The 17863-nt window shown below is 37.9% G+C and overlaps 1 protein-coding gene across 2 annotated transcripts in view; it reads right to left on the reverse strand.

The window, feature by feature from the left end:
- hps3 (HPS3 biogenesis of lysosomal organelles complex 2 subunit 1) overlaps positions 1–12548 on the reverse strand; it is a 34603-nt gene extending 22055 nt beyond the window's left edge. Inside the window, exons 1-14 of one of the 2 annotated variants that reach the window (XM_055221066.1) lie at positions 12376–12482; positions 11073–11225; positions 10919–10990; positions 10438–10531; positions 10152–10225; positions 9050–9271; positions 7521–7587; positions 7216–7283; positions 6955–7072; positions 6659–6809; positions 5049–5131; positions 3235–3409; positions 3079–3160; positions 1182–1339 (exon numbers count right to left, since the gene is read on the reverse strand). In XM_055221066.1, the coding sequence (XP_055077041.1) occupies positions 1182–1339; positions 3079–3160; positions 3235–3409; positions 5049–5131; positions 6659–6809; positions 6955–7072; positions 7216–7283; positions 7521–7587; positions 9050–9271; positions 10152–10225; positions 10438–10531; positions 10919–10990; positions 11073–11123 (1415 nt within the window). In that variant the 5' untranslated portion in view covers positions 11124–11225; positions 12376–12482. Of the gene's footprint in view, positions 1–1181; positions 1340–3078; positions 3161–3234; positions 3410–5048; positions 5132–6658; positions 6810–6954; positions 7073–7215; positions 7284–7520; positions 7588–9049; positions 9272–10151; positions 10226–10437; positions 10532–10918; positions 10991–11072; positions 11226–12375 lie in introns of both variants that reach the window. The other variant, XM_055221067.1, reaches the window with a different exon arrangement.
- Positions 12549–17863: the final 5315 nt, after the last annotated feature.

Genomic DNA, 17863 nt, shown 5'->3' on the forward strand with positions numbered 1-17863 from the left:
CAAATATTGCATATGAATTTGCATAGATATGAAAAAATCGTTGTGTAACTGTGTATCTCCTGATAAACTGACATTTTAAGACAGTCATACCTTTTAATTTACCTCGTCGCGGCCACATAAAACGACATGACGGGCCACATTTCGCCCACGGGCCTTGAGTTTGACACATGTGTTGTAAAGTACAACGCCAAACTGTCGAACACTGAAGGTTAAGCAATAACGGTACATCGGCAAAAAGCAGATGGCGTAACAGCCACAAGAAAAGTTACACAGTATGTCTTTAAAGATACAATATCCATATCGCAAAAAAAGGAATTGAAATTTAGATTTTGTTGTCACCGTGAAACTGAAACTGAAAATATGCTGGACCTAAAACATTCAAGAAGTTACATTTTTCAGTTTTTAATCAGTTTTAGTTTGAGACTAAATGAACAAACCTATTAAAGGCGCAGTGCGGAACATTTCTAGTGGGATGTCGGCCACCTGCTTGTTTCCACGGAGAAGTTATCGCTTTGCACGGAACGTTCAACAGTACGGCATTAATATGTATTTATCCATGTAATATGTATTTAATCAAAGGTGTTGCTTTATTGCTCAAAAATAAATACAGTTCTGTTATTGTTTATGATTTATATGTCTTGATTTTTTAGGTGATGCCTTTCTTACTTATTTACAGTCAGGATTTGCGGGATCGTTAATTAATTATTATTATTATTTTTTTTTGTGTCATTATTAATTTATATTATTTATTTACTTTTTAAGTTTCAGTTTTGTTATATATAAAATTAAAAAGGTGTGAATGCATTTGATGTTTTAAATGACAGTATGTTGTAATATTTGTTCACACATTAATAAAAATATGAATAAAAAAATAAAATAAAATAAAATAAAATAAATAAATAAATAAATACAGTTCTATTGTGATCGAAGCTCGCCTCTCCACAGATCAGACCTATAACTTGGCCTAGATTCTCTCCAGGGACATAGATAAGTTTAGTGCTATACTGTGCAACATCCCAGGCAAAGCAATAATACAGTTTCTCCATGAAGACAAGCAGATAGTGGACCCTGCTCCAGAAAAGTTCCGCAGTGCACCTTTAACGCAGGTACAGAATTTAGCTTCTTTAATATAATCGGTGCTGCCCTGAATCACAGTTTGTGTCGTCGTGTATTTGTCTTACAGGCCTCTGCGCTGGGGGGTGCGTTCAGGCTCCTCTTGAGTTTCCGGGTCGACTCTGGAGAAGAGGACAACATGGCCGCCGTAAACGCACACGGATCTGAGGCCGATGAACGACTGCATCCGGAGCGCGCACACCTCCAGGCCACAAGGGGGACACGCCTGTACAGACACAACAGGAAACTCAGACGGTCAAGTGAGTAAAAGTACAAGACTCACTAAAAACTCAGCATTTTGTCCAGGGGAGGGACTTAGCATTTTATTGCAACTACGGCAACCTATTTATTAAAGTGTTTTGGGACAGGTTTGCTAACTGGGAATTGGCAGAACCGAGCTATAATTCTTTTAGACAGTAGAAAATTATGAATGAATGTATTAGTTTTAGTTGTAATTAATCACAAAAACACATTACATCTGCTCATTATGAATTTAAAACTCGTAAAAACACAGCACGGAGCAGTTCGTTAGCTTTGATCGACATGGAACACTAAGCCCCGCCCCTGGACGAAATGCCAAGTATTTAGAGAGTTCTGTCAAAGTACAATACAAGTGTTTTGGTGTTTTTCAGGCTTTTTGGACAAATGGTTAACTGCATTACCGAGGAATTTAAGTTATTCTATAGCCATTGTTTGTTTAAGGGTGAAATCACTGTTTTTTTTGTTTGTTTTTTTTGTTTTGGGGCCCTAAAGGTCTGATGAATGTAGTTAGCTAAAATAATGTGAATATGAAAAATCTAATATATGAAGACAGATGTGATGATCCTACGTCCGGTTTTGGAGTAAATAAAAGAGCGGAACAGCAAAAGCAAAAGGAGTGAGACTTATTTCCACAGTCCTTAAAGGTAAAGGTAATCGCGGATTATCAGTGGGGCTGCCATTCACTTTTCCTTATAAACAGAAATATATATATAAAAAGTGAACCCTGTCACGATAATCACTATACCAACATATCGTTCAATATTTTTTGGGGTCAGTTTTTATCGTGTGGACTTTTTCTTTGCACTACTGGGACATTTGTGGTTATTTTTTGACCGTATGATAAGATTTGACCTGTAATAGGTTGAATTAATAACATCTATGACTCATTATTTATTGATTTTTTTAACAATATTATAGATTTAGAATAGTTTTTGTAGTTTAAATCTGTTCTTGGGTTATTATGTCAGTGGTATAAATTGTAGTTTATCATTTGTATTTACTTCAGCGATATATTGAACTTCAAAATTTGTTATCGTATCTTTTCTCACACAGGCGTTATCATTTTCTCACGTTTCTCTCTCGTTTAAACTCTCTCAAAGTTCAAACCTTCGTCGGCGTCTTTGTCGGTGCAGAACGTTTCATCGACATTGTGGGTTTTGTCGGGGAGAAAACAAATCGCAAACGTACAGCACTTCAGAGTCACACTGAGATCCAACGTTTATGTAAATTTGTCTGAACACATTCTGTACTGGACAGGAGACACGGCACGGAGGAGACTGATGGACAACGGTCTACAGTCCAACAGCCAATCAGGACGCACGACACAACGGTCTACAGTCCAACAGCCAATCAGGACGCACGACACAATGGTCTACAGTCCAACAGCCAATCAGGACGCACGACACAATGGTCTACAGTCCAACAGCCAATCAGGACGCACGACACAACGGTCTACAGTCCAACAGCCAATCAGGACGCACAACACAATGGTCTACAGTCCAACAGCCAATCAGGACGCACAACACAATGGTCTACAGTCCAACAGCCAATCAGGACGCAGAACACAATGCACGTTCATACGATGTAAAAAAGCATGAAAAACTGCACTAAAAATTCCGCGAAACCGTGAAAGGTGAACCGCGATATAGCGAGGGACAACTTTACAGCGCTTTTCCATCTTCAATTCACTCAAACCTCTTGTACCTTCATGGTGGTATCGATGTAGGGGTCCTCAACCCGAGCGGCCAGCGCTGCACATCGAACGGTAAAACACTGCAAAGCGCTCCTACAACAACATAAAAAAAAAAATCACGTGATGTTTCGCTGAGAATGTGACATGAACGTGACTTTCTGAAGGACCTGGTGACGACGTGCAGGAGGTGGTCGGTGAGGACGGCTTCCAGGACTTTCTCTGGATACTGGTACGCGGACAGCAGCTCCACGCCTCCCTTCAGACTGTACATGTATCCAGCGTTAGGCAGAGAGAAGAAACAGAACACACAGGCCGGCTCCTCCGCTGACAACGCCTGGTTTCCTGCATTTAAACACAAACCAGATACATATAAGTGGACAATCTGTCATACTCTTAAAGTAAATAACTCTTAATTCTGTGTTTTTGCATTTTGGTGTGTATTACTGACAGTTATGGCTGGGGTTAGGGTTACCTCTCACTTGAAAAAGAAAAAAAGAATTTTTTTCATAATTTCCAATGACAAAACTGAATTATAATTGTTGGAGCCTAAATCCAGTTTTGTAATTTTCATAATATTTACATGATTTAAATAATTAGCACTATTTTGTTTCGATTTAATATTTATTTAAAGTTCATGATTTGGGGTTATTTATGTAATTTTTTATGGTTAACATCATTATTTGCTCACTAAATAATTTTTATTTATTTACATTTTCCCTTTAATGAATTATTGCTAATGTTAATCCTAAATTTTACCTCAGTAATGTTTTTTTTAATTATTATTATTTTATGTTCTATGGCTCCTTATTGAAGACGTGTGCAGGTGCATCATGGGAAAGCGGAGTCAAATTTTGGGAGTTTTTTGACCTTCTGTTGCCTTTTATCTGTAAATTCACCTTTTTTTTTGTTTGTATTTGTGTCTCCTCAACAATGTGACCACTCAGTAAAGACTTTTTAACAAGATTTGGATTGTTCTGTGGATTTATTTCACTTTTGGGGAATTTTTAAAAGGTGGAACAGGCGCACAAAGGGTCAAGTTATGTCTTCACCAATGTTTGGACCTTTACAATAACATTCATATAAAGTACAATTACATTTATATAGTTTGTGATGACGCACAGTAACTGCTCTAGGGACCAACCACTATTAAATAATATTTTCTTTTAATACCAGTTTTCTATAGTCATTTTTTATAGTACAATAATTTTACAACTGGCACCAAAACGAAACCTGATCAACAACAACGTAATAAAAATAAAAACTAGTGAAATACTTTATCCACTTCATTACCAGAGCAATTACTATAATCACCGTTAATAAAAGGCGCTCTCTAAATTCAGTGGTGGAACATAGACAAAGTAAAAGCAGTAAAGTATCTGTACATTTCAGGTAGATACTTTTTACTTTTACTTCACTACATTTGAGAGCAGTATCTGTTCTTTCTACTCCACTGTATTTTTTAACCGAACCGAAAAGTAAAAGTATTTTTCATTATTGTCCGAGACCTGTTGAAAAGGCTGAGGGTTTATTTTAACACCCTCGTGATTTGAAATATACGCAAAATATACAAATAAAAACATTGATTCCATCGTTTCTGTTGAACAAAATTCAGCACAAATCATTTAAAAGCTTTATTAGATCTCAAAATCTACGCACAATAATTGTACTTTTTACTCTTTAAGTACATTTTTAAACTGATATTTTAATACTTTTACTTAAGAAGATTTTTTCATATGAGTATTTTTTTGCTCAACCATCTGTACTTTAACTTAAGTAACAAAATTGAGTACTTCTTCCACGTCTCTCTAAATTTACGACTCAAGCATAAGCGACATAATTGTTCCAGTGTTATTAAAGTGACAAAACTGGCGTGGTAGATTTTTGGCGTGAACACTGCAGGACTTAGAGCCGATGTGTAAATTAGGCTAAAACACAGTTATTTCTGTATCTGAGCAGCTGCTGATAAAGACGGAAAACTCACTGATAAACAGCGGGTGCAGCTGCAGTGAGTGGATCTGGGTTTCCTCCACATTACAGCCCTGAAAGAACTCGGGAGTGAAACGTCTGCGCAAGAAAATACAGCAATCAACATTTATTTCTCCGACACTCCGAGGGACCACAGCGATTTCTAATAAAAAACAACACAGTATTAAAACAAATAAACCATTTCATCCAACAGTGAAACAACAGAACGTCCAAATAAAGCGTTACTGAATGAAAATCTGTGTTTGGAGCCGGGATTTAAAACTCTGTGGAGGAAAATACCAAAAACAACTTAATATGAGCGTGTCTGCTTCTCCACAGATATTACTTGTGACTTTCTTGTGACGTCATCTGCTTGTCTAGTGCAGCTTGAAAGATGAGAGAGGCCTGTCATTTTCATCATGGAGGAAAAAAATGAGGAAAAAAAAATCCAGAAAAACGTCATTGTCAGATTTTTTAAAGAATTTATTTGCAAATTATGGTGGGAAATTAGTATTTGGTCAATCACAAAAGTTCCCTTTGTTGAAAATGACAGAGGTAAAACGTTTTCTGTAAGTCTCCACAAGGTTTTCCCCACACTGTTGCTGGTAGTTTGCTCCATTCTCACAGCAGATCTTCTTTCCTTTACGCGGATGAATCGTCCTGGTCCCTCGGCAGAAAAAACAGCCGCAGAGCATGATGTTTCCACCCTCATGCTTCACTGTAGGTATGGTATCAATCGTCCTGGTCCCTCGGCAGAAAAAACAGCCGCAGAGCATGATGTTTCCACCCTCATGCTTCACTGTAGGTATGGTATCCTTTGGACACAACTCGGCATTCTTTCTCCTACCTAAAAAGTTTTATTTTGGTTTCATCTGAACATATGACATTCTCCCAATCCTCTTCTGGTTCATCCAAATGCTTCTAGCAAACTTCAGACAGGCTTGGATATGTACTGGCTTAAGCAGGACACGTCTGGCACTGCAGGATTTGAGTCCCTGGGAGCGTGTTACTGACGGTCGCCTTTGTTATTTTGGTCCCAGCTCTCTGCAGGTCATTCACTAGGTCGCCCCGTGTGGTTCTGGGATTTTTGCTCACCGTTCTTGTGATCATTTTGACTCCACAAGGTAAGATCTTGCGTAGAGCCCCAGATCGACGGAGATTATCAGTGGTCTTGTATGTCTTCCATTTTTTAATAATTGCTCCCACAGCTTACCTATTGCAGATTGAGTCTTCGGGCCTGGTGCAGGTCTACAGTTTTGTTTGTGGTTCCTAATGAGTTCAAAGTTTGGAGTCTGACTGTTTTTGAGGCTGTTGACAGGTGACTTTTATACTGATAACAGGTTCAAACAGATGCCATTAATACAGTTAACGAGTGGAGGACAGAGGAGCGTCTTAAAGAAGAAGACACAGGTCTGTGAGAGCCAGAAATCTTGCTTGTTTGTAGGTGACCAAATACTTATTTCACCGAGAAATTGACCAATTAATTCATAAAAAATCCTACAGGTCTCTCTCATTTTTTTAAGTAGGAGAACTTGCACAAATTGGTGGCTGACTAGATACTTTTTTGCCCCACTGTACATCAACAAAAGCGTGTTTATTAAGTGAAAAAAGGTGAAAAGTACTGACCTAAAGAGGACATAAGACACGGTGTACTGTCCTCTGTCCTCCAGCCCGGTTCTCTCTACAGTGACGGGAATCTCACAGTTCTGAGCTCGGTCTCCCAGTAACTCCTGGTGTCTCGGCAAAACAAAGAAGTCCGTCTGCTCCTCAGGGTCATCTGGAACAAGAAAAACTCAATTATTATTACATGTTTTATCATTTATTAGAATATAAGACCGGATGTAAGAGTGGCCCGAGTGACGCCCCGCACAGACGATCTATATTTCAAAGCTCGTCCTTTTGACCGTAGAAATTCCCAGTACCATATTTGACTTGGTCTGGAGTTTCCTCAGATGGCGTGGGCTCATTAGATGCTTCCAGTTTAAGCACCAGCACCTCCAGCTCAGACTGCAGAGCAATGTAACCTGCACACAGCGCCACCTAGTGCACAGGAGACAAACAAGAAGCTAACAGTGAGCTATGTGAACTATCAGATGAACAGACAGATCTTTAAACATCGCATATAGATCAATTTAATGTGTCACAACTCCAGAAAAGTGACTAAGAACAACAAAAACAATCACCTTTTTTGTTTTAATTGCAGAAAGATGCAGGATCACAGAGCGGTCAAAGTCCAGAGCAGCAACACTTCCTAAATTTACAAAGTATTTAACAACTTATTTAACAACTCAACATTAACGGTGCTATATATTACACAAATTTGACTCTTCTGAGCTTTTAATTCACGTTATAATGTTGTTACCTCCTCTTGAGAGCAGAACTCGGCGTAAATATGCAGGTTTGTGCGTTAAACACGTGCGAATGAAACAAAACACAACTCCAGGTCTGTTTTAGATGAAGAAACAACATTATAACAGCAGTTGTTTACCTTGGCTCTGGCTGGAGGTTTGCTGGTTGCTCTGAGTTGTATTCTGTGAGTTCTGTGGATTTGGACCCTACAAAAACATTTAAGATTGTGATTCAACATCGTAAATGTAATTATTTTATTAACTTACGCAAAATACACCAGACGGATAGTGTCAGGATACATTTAAGTGAAAACAAGCACCGTTGATTTACTATTTATCTTTACTTACTTTTAATAATACTTAAGCAAAGCAAGGTGATCATTCCATTTCATTTTCATTATTTATTTATTTATTTAGATTAATGAAAACCAGAAGTCAGTATACATGTATCCAGTGTATTTAGTGCACATTTCACATATGTTTTTGTTATTTACACAGTTTGAATGGATGGAATTAGCATTAGCAAATCGCAATGGCTGCAGTTTTTGAACCAATGGTAATCATTTAATAATTATAATAATAATAATTTCCTCCACAAATAAAATCTCCTGTTTTATTCTGCATTGACCCTGTAGTTTAGATCCGTACAAACATGTTCTGAAATGTCCCTGTGTGTCAGATGCCCTCCCTGCGTCTCCATGAGGTCATATTCTGCATAAAATCTGCTAACCCTGTAGTTTAGATCTATATAAAAATGTTCTGAAATGTGATTCTTGTGGTTAATTCTCCTGGGCACGTTTAAAATGTGAACTTTGAGCATAATTGTGTTATTATTAATACTATAGTGGACTCTATTCTGTTAACTGGACAAAAAGGGTTTAGAGTGAAGACTTTTCGCTGCTCGTTCAAGCCGCTTCTTCAGTTCTGGTCAGATTTCTGCTGGACACTGCCTTATTTCTGTCTGAAGGGAGGAAACTACCACATCTGTTTGTTTACAGTTTGTCGACTCAGCCTAATGAGCTATATTAAGTGTGAACTGTGCCTGAGTCATATTTAGCGTAATCGTTAAAGCCCCTAATGAGTCACTTCACACCTATTAGCATACGGGCTAGCACTATTGTTTTCTTTGTTCTGATTTAGGTCTGAGTAGGCCTGTCGCGATAAATACTATATCATGTTATGGTTTAATACATGGGACAGACGGGACAATCATTTCGTGGAAGGAAATGTATCTTATTTTTCTGTTCTACGATGAGATTTGAGCTGTGGAGAGTTGAATAAATAACTTCTTAGACTCATTATAGACACAAACTCACTGTATTTTCCTTATTGCAGCTCATATTTTTAACAATATCCTTTATGTTTTGGTTATAATATTATCGTTTATCATCTAGATTTACTTCAGCAATATATCGTACTTCAAAATGTGTTATTGCGACAAGCCTAGGTTTGAGGATGGAGTTATAAATAGGAGATAAATGATGTCTAAGGCCCCCATTCCTGTTCAAAGATGGATTGTATTTGTGTTTTACTATGGCTCACACCTGGACGACTGAGGGACATTATTATGCCAGTCAGAAAAATCGCAATTAGATCTTTTTTTTCCATGTCTTTCTGCCCTACTCTGGAATAATAAACAACAAATAACTCACGAGGAATTCGGTCTCACCATGTTTTGTTGGCTTTGTTGGTTTTGCCTTTTCAAATTAAACAGGACCAGGGTGTTCTCACAGGCGACGAGCAGGTCCCCCGTTACCAAGCAACAAGCCACAGCCACCGGGCGCTCGGACATGGGGATCTCGATTATCTCCATCTGGACTCCACCCCTCTGGGACGCACCACGCAACAGGTGCCCCAACAAGCGCACCCCCACACGTGCCTTCTCCTCCGCCTAAAGAACAACAAGAACAGATAAGTAACGATCTGATATTTTGTGTTGAGTTCAGAGTTGTTGTTGTTTTTGATAATGTAACTGCTTTGGTCAGTTACCGGCATAGACTGTGTAAAGAAGTGGACTGAGTGAGTGTAAAAGTGTTCGGCTTCAGTCAATTGAAGCTCATCGAGACTAGCAGTTATAGCGGCTAATTTGGAGTCGACTTCCATATTTGGATTTTCGACTGCGAGTATCATAGCAACCAAAGAGCCAACGCTGTTAATCAAACCTGTTGCTAACGCTAAAGGGAGTGACCTCAGGGAAAAAGACGCTGGATTTGTCTGTTATTAATGTTCATATCTTGATTTACAGACGCAATAGCGAAATAAAAACACCAGGATCATGTAGAGCGGGTTAACACGAACATTTTAAGACCAAAATGACGAGGCTCATGCAGCAGTTACAGAATGAGGGGTGACGATTTTTTTATGTAAAGTGAATCTGAGCCGTAGTCGATGGAGCAGGAAGTGTGCCCCGTGTGTGTGTGTGTGTGTGTTTTGTCTGGGTACTCCGGTTTCCCCATCAACTAAAAACATGCACAACAGATCAAGTCCAAGTAGGTTAGTCCTGACCAAGACTATAGCTCAAGATCTGGAGATGGGTCACACTGCTTCTTCCCCAGCTGCATTCAAGGATGGGTCAAACGCAGAGGACAAATTTCCCAATGGGAGCACTAAAAGCAAACCTAATCTAAACGTCTAAATGTAAATAAGTGTGTCTATTTTAATTTCTTTTTAATGTTACACCCCCAATCTATTTTTGTTCTGTGTTTGTAGTGTATTATAAAACATGAAATACATAAAATAAAACTACTAGCTTCAAACGGTTTTAAAAATACCTGGTAGCGCCAATTAGTGTATGCTCTGAGGTAGGTGGCAGAGTTCTTTTCTTCTATGGTCACCAGATAATCCCCTGTCAAACAAACCAAGTTAATATTGTACATATACTGTTTATATACATATATCTAAATCCAACCATTTCTAAAGTGCTACATCGACAAAAGTGCTGAATTTGATCATACTAGTCCTAAAATAACAAAACCAGTCAAAATAAAACCAAAATCATAATATCCTAACACTGACATAAATAACACATACATATGAAAACAGTGGCAGTCGTGTTACCTGTGCTGCTGTAGCGGATGCTCTTCACTGTTCCCATCGTAGCGAAGCGACAGATGAGAGGACAGTTTTCCTGCTCCAGATTGTAGGCATCAACCTGGGATCAGTTTAAAATAATATACACTTAAAAACATGATCAGTGCCCAGTCTGAGGCCTGAACTATGAATGCTGTAATGGTCAGAGAGTTTTCAAATAAGTTTAAATTAGGGATGTACGATATGAACAAATGTTTCCCTCATTTTGATCAAACAGACTTCTTATTTTAAATATTGTCAAACTGCAAAACTCTTTAACTTTTTAACAACCAGCTTCCCCTAGCAATAAAAAACAATAGACAATAGGCTTCCCTCTGGGGCCAGAACTCCACTGAAAGTGACTTTCCCGGCAAAAGATAAAAAATTAATAAATACAAAAATAAGGCACAAGATCATGTTTCAGTTCAGATACATTTTTTTCATGTTAGAAAGTGGACAAATATTTTACCTTGCATCCTCCGGTCGCTACTACAAACAGAGCCCCACCTCCACAACAGACCAGTCCAGGCTCCTGCTCCACCTAATACAGAAAACACCAAGAAAATACGTTAATATAAAAGTTCCAGCCTTGTATCTCGTCCTTGTTGTTGGGCTGAAAGTACCTGGACAATCTGCTGTGAGGAAAAGGGGTGACAGTTGTAGACGTGCACCATCTTTGGGTCAGTTAAGGGGAGCTGGTTACACAGTTGATGTTGCTCAGTTGTTGAGTCACTTCATACCTTCAGAAACCAAGATGTTCTAGAGCTTTTTGTAAACTGAAAGAGGAAGAGATCACACAAAGAAATGATTAGATATTGATTACACATTTGCAGGTTGTGGTCAAACCCAGTTTTGCTGCGACACTACAGTTTGGGTTAAGTCAAATGTATCGAAAAACTCAGATACAATACATGACCATGGGACGATACTAAAAAAGTCACATTCACAGGACAGAAATGAACCTTTATAATGATCTTGAGCAGTATCAGAACAAGTTTAAGACACATAGACTAGTATGCGTCTTATACTATGGAACTACCTGGACACTGAGAGGTTACACAGATATAATTCCATGAGGTAATATAAAAGAAAGTAGTAATATTTATTGTTGAAAATCACATTCTACTGGTTGAAGAAAGAATGTTGTTTTGTTTTTTTTATAAACATCGAGATTTAGCATCGCGGCAACACTACTACATGTGTAATGATTGAGAAAGCTCAAACATTTGACTTCATTAAGACTTCATCAAAAATATAGAACTGGAATATAAAATGTTGTTGCTAAGGCTGGTAGTATATGAAGAAATGATCCAAATTACTCAACAAAAAGAAAAAAAAACCACTATTTCTATTTAGTTGTATTTATAGTATTGTTATAATTTAACAACCAAAACATAGAATAATGTGCAAAATATGTTACAGCTCAGTTGGTAGAGTGTTTGCTTTGAATCTCGCTGTCGACATAAAAGCATAATTAGTAGAGAGGTCACATCCGCTGACCCACAGGTTCGCGGTGCAATTCCAGCTCCCACAGATGAATGCTGTTGTTGTGTCCTTGGGCAAGACACTTAACTGGCACTGGTGTATGAATGTGTGTGAATGGGTGAATAGTAAAGAGCTTTGAGCGTCTTGAAGGTGTAAAATATATACCATAAAATTGTGAAGTACATATCATGATGCAAGAAAAACTTATTTTCAAATATTTTAAACAAAGATTTGGGCACTTTTATTGGTAGAAAATTATACTAAAATACCTGGAATAAGTTAAATGTGCAGAAATTAGATTTAGAAGTAAAAATCCTGCAAAAATGTGCGGTGGTAAAAGTAAATAAATAACTGTACTACTTTAACCTGCAGTATAATATGACTTTTGAGCCTTTATGACCCTTTAGCGTGATGTTTTTGTGGGTAAAAGTCTTTTCTTACCCTTCACAACAGCAGTAGCATCAGGGCTGTGTCTGTCCCGTGAGCTCTAATCCATATCACATGAACAAGTCTTGTGAGCAGCTTTCACCATCGTTTTTATCACTTATTTCAACTTAAACTCTCTCCAAATCACCAAAACCTAACAAAATTCGAGTAAACTAAACACCATGTCATATCTCTGTTAAATTCCGTACTTTTTTTCATTTTAATCCGGGCCAGAACAGTCGGCCGAAGTTTATCGATCGCTCACTAAACAGGAAGAGAGTAATCAAAACACGGAAGTGCCCGCCGCCCGCGCGCTCTGATTGGCTACTGTAGCTGGTTTCTACGGCAACGGGGGAGGGGTCGGCAGAGAGCGACGGTGATTAACAGTAGCAGAGAAAGTACGTTTTTAATAATATCAAAAAAATAAATTAATTAATTAAATAAAATAAAATAAATAAATACAAATAAAAAAATAAAATAAAATAAAAAAATAATACTAATTTAGGCTACTCGTATAACATTGATTCAACCAACTTTATTCTAGTTGTAAACAAAAAGCTGCCTGGATTTCTTGAAAGTAGTCTACATGTTTAAGCCCATACACTGGAATTCTACAGAGAATTAGCCGATTTCTTAATAACATCTGATGGTGACAGGTTTAGTAGTTTGGTTGCAAATAAATACATAGATGTCAGAACAGAAACCTGCAGTGTTGAGGGTCATATGTGAGTTTTGGTTAGTAAGGTTTGAGTATGATACTGTCAAAAATATTAAGCCTACTCATGCAGAATTTAAAGAGTGGTGTGTGTGAAAACTAAGCAGAGAAGTGCAATTTTATTAAAAGTTACTCAAGTAAATGTAGGCTTACTCTCACAACTCTGCGTATGGACGAATTATTGCAAGGAATAGTGGCATTTTAATGTAAACTTATGCATTTCTCTAGTCTAGTATAGCATCATAATTAAAAATATCCCTTTATTTTAATTTTTTCATGATTTATTGACTGTGTGTTGTGGGTGTAATTGCATTATTATCTGATTAAGTCCTGCATTATTTTTCTTTTACACACCACTAGGGGGCAGCATTATCCCCCTCCAGAGTAAAGCTTTAGGATGAGCCTCAGAGCTGCAGATTAACTCCCTCTGGACAGTCCTGAAAATGAAGTAACGGGGCCTAACAGGACACCGACGCAATATTTTCGCACAGGATTATAAAAGATGATCGATCTGTGGAGCAAACAGGGCCAAACCGCCAAACCTCCATGTCCACACTTTAAATCAGATTATTGGATTGACCCCAGGAGCCTCTAATTTCCACGAAGGAAAGAGCCACACAATCTCACGCGGAGTTTGGGCGTTATAAAGGTACATTATTTAATATAAAGCAGCAATAGGCAGAGGTGTTTAGGTTAGATAACAGAAATTGTATTAAAAATTATTAAAAATTATTAAAAGATTAAAATTATTAAAAGATTATACCTGATAATCTGTTGGCTATAATGAACTGCCCACTGTGGGATATAACAGCCCACATTAAAGTAATAATTGAAGTACTGTGGCTTCATGAAATACTGATTTATTTCTGCTTTATTTCATTGTGTTTCTGAGTCCTGACATCGGCCTGGTTTAGATCTGGTTTAGCCCAGATTTAGACCTGGTTTAGCCCTTGTTTAGACCTGGTTTAGCCCAGATTTAGACCTGGTTTAGGCCTGGTTTAGCCCTGGTTTAGCCCAAATTTAGACCTGGTTTAGGCCTGGTTTAGACCTGGTTTAGTCCTGGTTTAGCCCTGGTTTAGACCTGGTTTAGTCCTGGTTTAGCCCTGGTTTAGTCCTGGTTTAGACCTGGTTTAGTCCTGGTTTAGCCCTGGTTTAGACCTGGTTTAGACCTGGTTTAGACCTGGTTTAGACTTGGTTTAGACCTGGTTTAGACCTAGTTCAGAGACCATGTGGTTCCAGTCCTGGTGTATAGGCCCAGTCTTCAGGCCTACTGTTTAAATCCCCACCGTGTAACTTTTTAACCTACAAATAAGTACAATAAAAGCAGGTTTTTTCACTTTGTATTATTTTATTCCACTTAAAATCGTAGACAACCATGCTTCCTTACTGTGAGTGGGGCTTGCATCTCCACAAACCTGACTCTTATTTGTCCTGGAGGAGGAGGGTTTGCACATTATGACATAAAACGTATCTATCTCCACGCAGAATGTTCCAAAGCAGAGAACCACGCAGCTGACGTGCCACCTCCAGAAACTTACACAATGTTGCTTTAAGGTCTGGGTTCAGTCCAGGGTTAGGTCTGAATTAAGTCACTGTCCGACTGTTGTTTAGTCCTGGTTTAGTTCTTATATTCAGAGAAAAACTAGAAAAACACACTGACGTCTGGTCGGTGCAGACTTCCTGTGCTGCCGGGCCTGTGTTTTGCCCCCGGTGCGTTTCTGGCACATTCGTGGGCCTCTTTGGTCTGTCAGGAGCTCAGTTGTTGAATGGATGGGGCCACGTTTCAGTTTCAAACGCAAAATACCACCTCCTCGTCTGGCGTCATGACGACAGGGGACTGTGAATACAACCACATGTAACAGTTAAAGTACAGTCTGACCACAGGGGCTGAGGATTCCTGTTAATATATGTGACATTTTGAGGATCTTTTACCATTTAAATGATATTCAAAGGATACTTTTGATTTAAACTGTTAAACGACTATGACTTAATAATAATTTCCTCCACAAACAACAAACTCCTCTGTCTTATTCTGCGAAAAACCGGCAAACCCTCAGTTCATATTTCAGTTTTTTTGTTAATTCTTCTGGTTGTGTTTAAAATGTGAACTTTAAACAACTTTTATTAAAACATAAATCGCAAATTTAATCGAAATGCTTGTTGGAAAAATCACAATTTGATATTTTTACCATATTCTGCGTCTGTAACCATGGCAACAGTCGTCATTTCCATCATTCTGGAACCTATAGATGGTTTATAGAGGCTGTTTTTTTTTTTGTTTTTTTTTTTACATATAGATCCATGTTAGATCAAACTGCAGAAGTACGTTAGGTCCTGAGGTCAGAAATGATCCAAAATTACAAAATAATTTACCATGTGTTTCTTATTCATATTGACATTAAAAAAGGGTAAAGGGCCGTGCAATTAATTAACTAAAAATCTAACATTAAAGGTCCTAAATTACGCAAAATTGACTCTTGTGAGCTTTAAGTCGTGTCCTAATGTTGTTACCGCCTCAAAAACAGACCTGGAGTTGTGTTTTGTTTCATTCTCATGTTTATGTAACACTTTATTATTAGTCTGTTTGTATCTCCAAAGCTCAAAACGCTCTGTTCCACCCTGTGATGTCATGAAGTGGTAGTTTTCAAGTTAACGTCTCCTTTTACCTTTAGTTCTGTCATAAAGACCAAAGATACAGACTCGGGAAACAGTTCAACAGAGTTTATTTGCAGATACATAAATGTGATTGAAGGTAGACGGAGCAGACGGGAGCGGTGTCGTAGGCAAGTCGTGGGTCGCAGGGTCAGAGGCTGAGGTGCCCGTACCGGTCGCGGAGAGCTGGGTCGGAGACGGAGGTGCAGAGTGGATACACGGACGAATAAACTGGAACGTGACATCATGAAGGACGACCCGTGGAAATACCGGGAGATGACAAGACGATCCAGCCCCGAGTGTTGGATCTTCAGTCCTTTTGTCCTCACGGGTGTAGCTCGATTCCTTGATCAGAAGCAGGTGTGTGGAGGTGGCGCCAGAGTCTCCGCCCAGCTCCAGGCTCAAACGTAGAAGGAAAGGCAGAAAACAGCACAGAACACACACACACACACAAAACCCAAATCCTGACAAGTTTGGTAAAGATGGACAATTCCAGGAGCTGAAATGACCCAAAAGATTCTAGAAATGAAGGTGTGTGGAGTTTAAAAACAGAGCGGAGCACTTCCTGTATCGCCACATGATGACATCACAAGGTGGAACAGAGAAGAACTCAGTCTAAACATGCAGGGTTTGTGTGTTAAACATATGTGAATGAAAAAAAAAAGCCACAACTCCAGGTCTGTTTGTGACGAGGAAACGACATTAGAATAGATCAGAAGATGGTGTAACATAAACCACACAGCAGCTTCCTTCCTCTTTTGCTTTTCTTTACTGCAGAATATTATTTTGGTGCAGAATTTATTCACAGAAAAATAATGAAAAACTGAATTTGACTCACACCTGAGCACAGTAAAAATTACCTCACGATAAAAAGAACAATATAAACCCAGCAAATGTTTAAAAAATAATAGAATAATGCAATACTAACACTACTACTACTACTATTTAAATATTTGCAGACTTACTCACAGTAGGAAGAGTAACCAAAACCTTTAAAGTGATAGTCTGTAACTTTCTAGAGGTGGAAAGTCAACTGCACAATTCCATGGAAACAAACAAGCTCTTCCAGGTCAAATAGGAGTCAGGTTCGTAGAGATGCAAGCCTGCTCAGGGTAAGAATGCATGTTTTTTTAGTTGTCAGTGAACTAAAAACATCCATAATTAGTCTATTTTTGCTCCAAAAAGTGACATATTATAGCTTTAAGTACGATACTGTAAAAATATGAAGCCTGGTCGTGCAGAATTTAAAGAGCGATGTGCGAAAACTAAGCAGAAAAGTGCAATTTTATTAAAAGTTCTTCTGTTGTTCTGATGTTATATATATTTACCTCTATGACTATTTTATTTTTAACCTCCTCTTGGCAAAAAAAAATTCCAATTTGGAATATTTTTAAGAGATTAGAATGTTCAGAATATTTTTTTATTATAATTGTTGTTTCTCATTTTGTTTTTTTTTAATCAGGACAAATGTTGCTCTTTTCAGGGTCTTAATTAATAGTTTTTGCAAGTCATAATTCAAATGTTTTACCAAAATGATTAAAATATCCGCATATTCCACACTTTTATTTGTTTTACATCACTTTTCTTATTTGTTTTTACACCAATCAGCCCAAATAACAAAGAGAAATTAATAAAGCCATGAAAGAGCTCAGGTCTTAGGACGTTTAGCATATCTTTTTTTAAATCTTTTTTAACTTTACGCATGCCCTTATTTGTATTTATAATAGCTATAGTTCTACTTTTTAAAATATTATTATTATTCAGTGTTTTGTTTTGTTGTTTTTTTTCATTTATTTTATTTAACCTTTATTTAACCAGGAAAGTCCCATTGAGATAAAAAAAAACCCTCTTTTTCAAGGGAGTCCTGGCCAAGCGGCAGCAGCAAATAAAAAAATCCAGTTACGTAATTAAAAAGAGGCGAGATAACAGGAAAAGACAAACAGATTATGAAAAACAAGTGCGTGTTGTGGAGTCCTCTCGGTTTAGATTTAAAAACATTCAAGGAAATTAACTCTTTATGTTTATGTTGCACTTTATCACTAAAAAAAAGTTCCAAGTTGGCAATAAAAGTCTTCTGATTCTGATAAACACTCATTTATTTCAATGCTATTCATATCATTAAATTAAAACGGCATG

This window comes from Periophthalmus magnuspinnatus, chromosome 4 (genome assembly GCF_009829125.3).
Source record: "Periophthalmus magnuspinnatus isolate fPerMag1 chromosome 4, fPerMag1.2.pri, whole genome shotgun sequence".
Classification (NCBI taxonomy): Eukaryota; Metazoa; Chordata; class Actinopteri; order Gobiiformes; family Gobiidae; genus Periophthalmus; species Periophthalmus magnuspinnatus.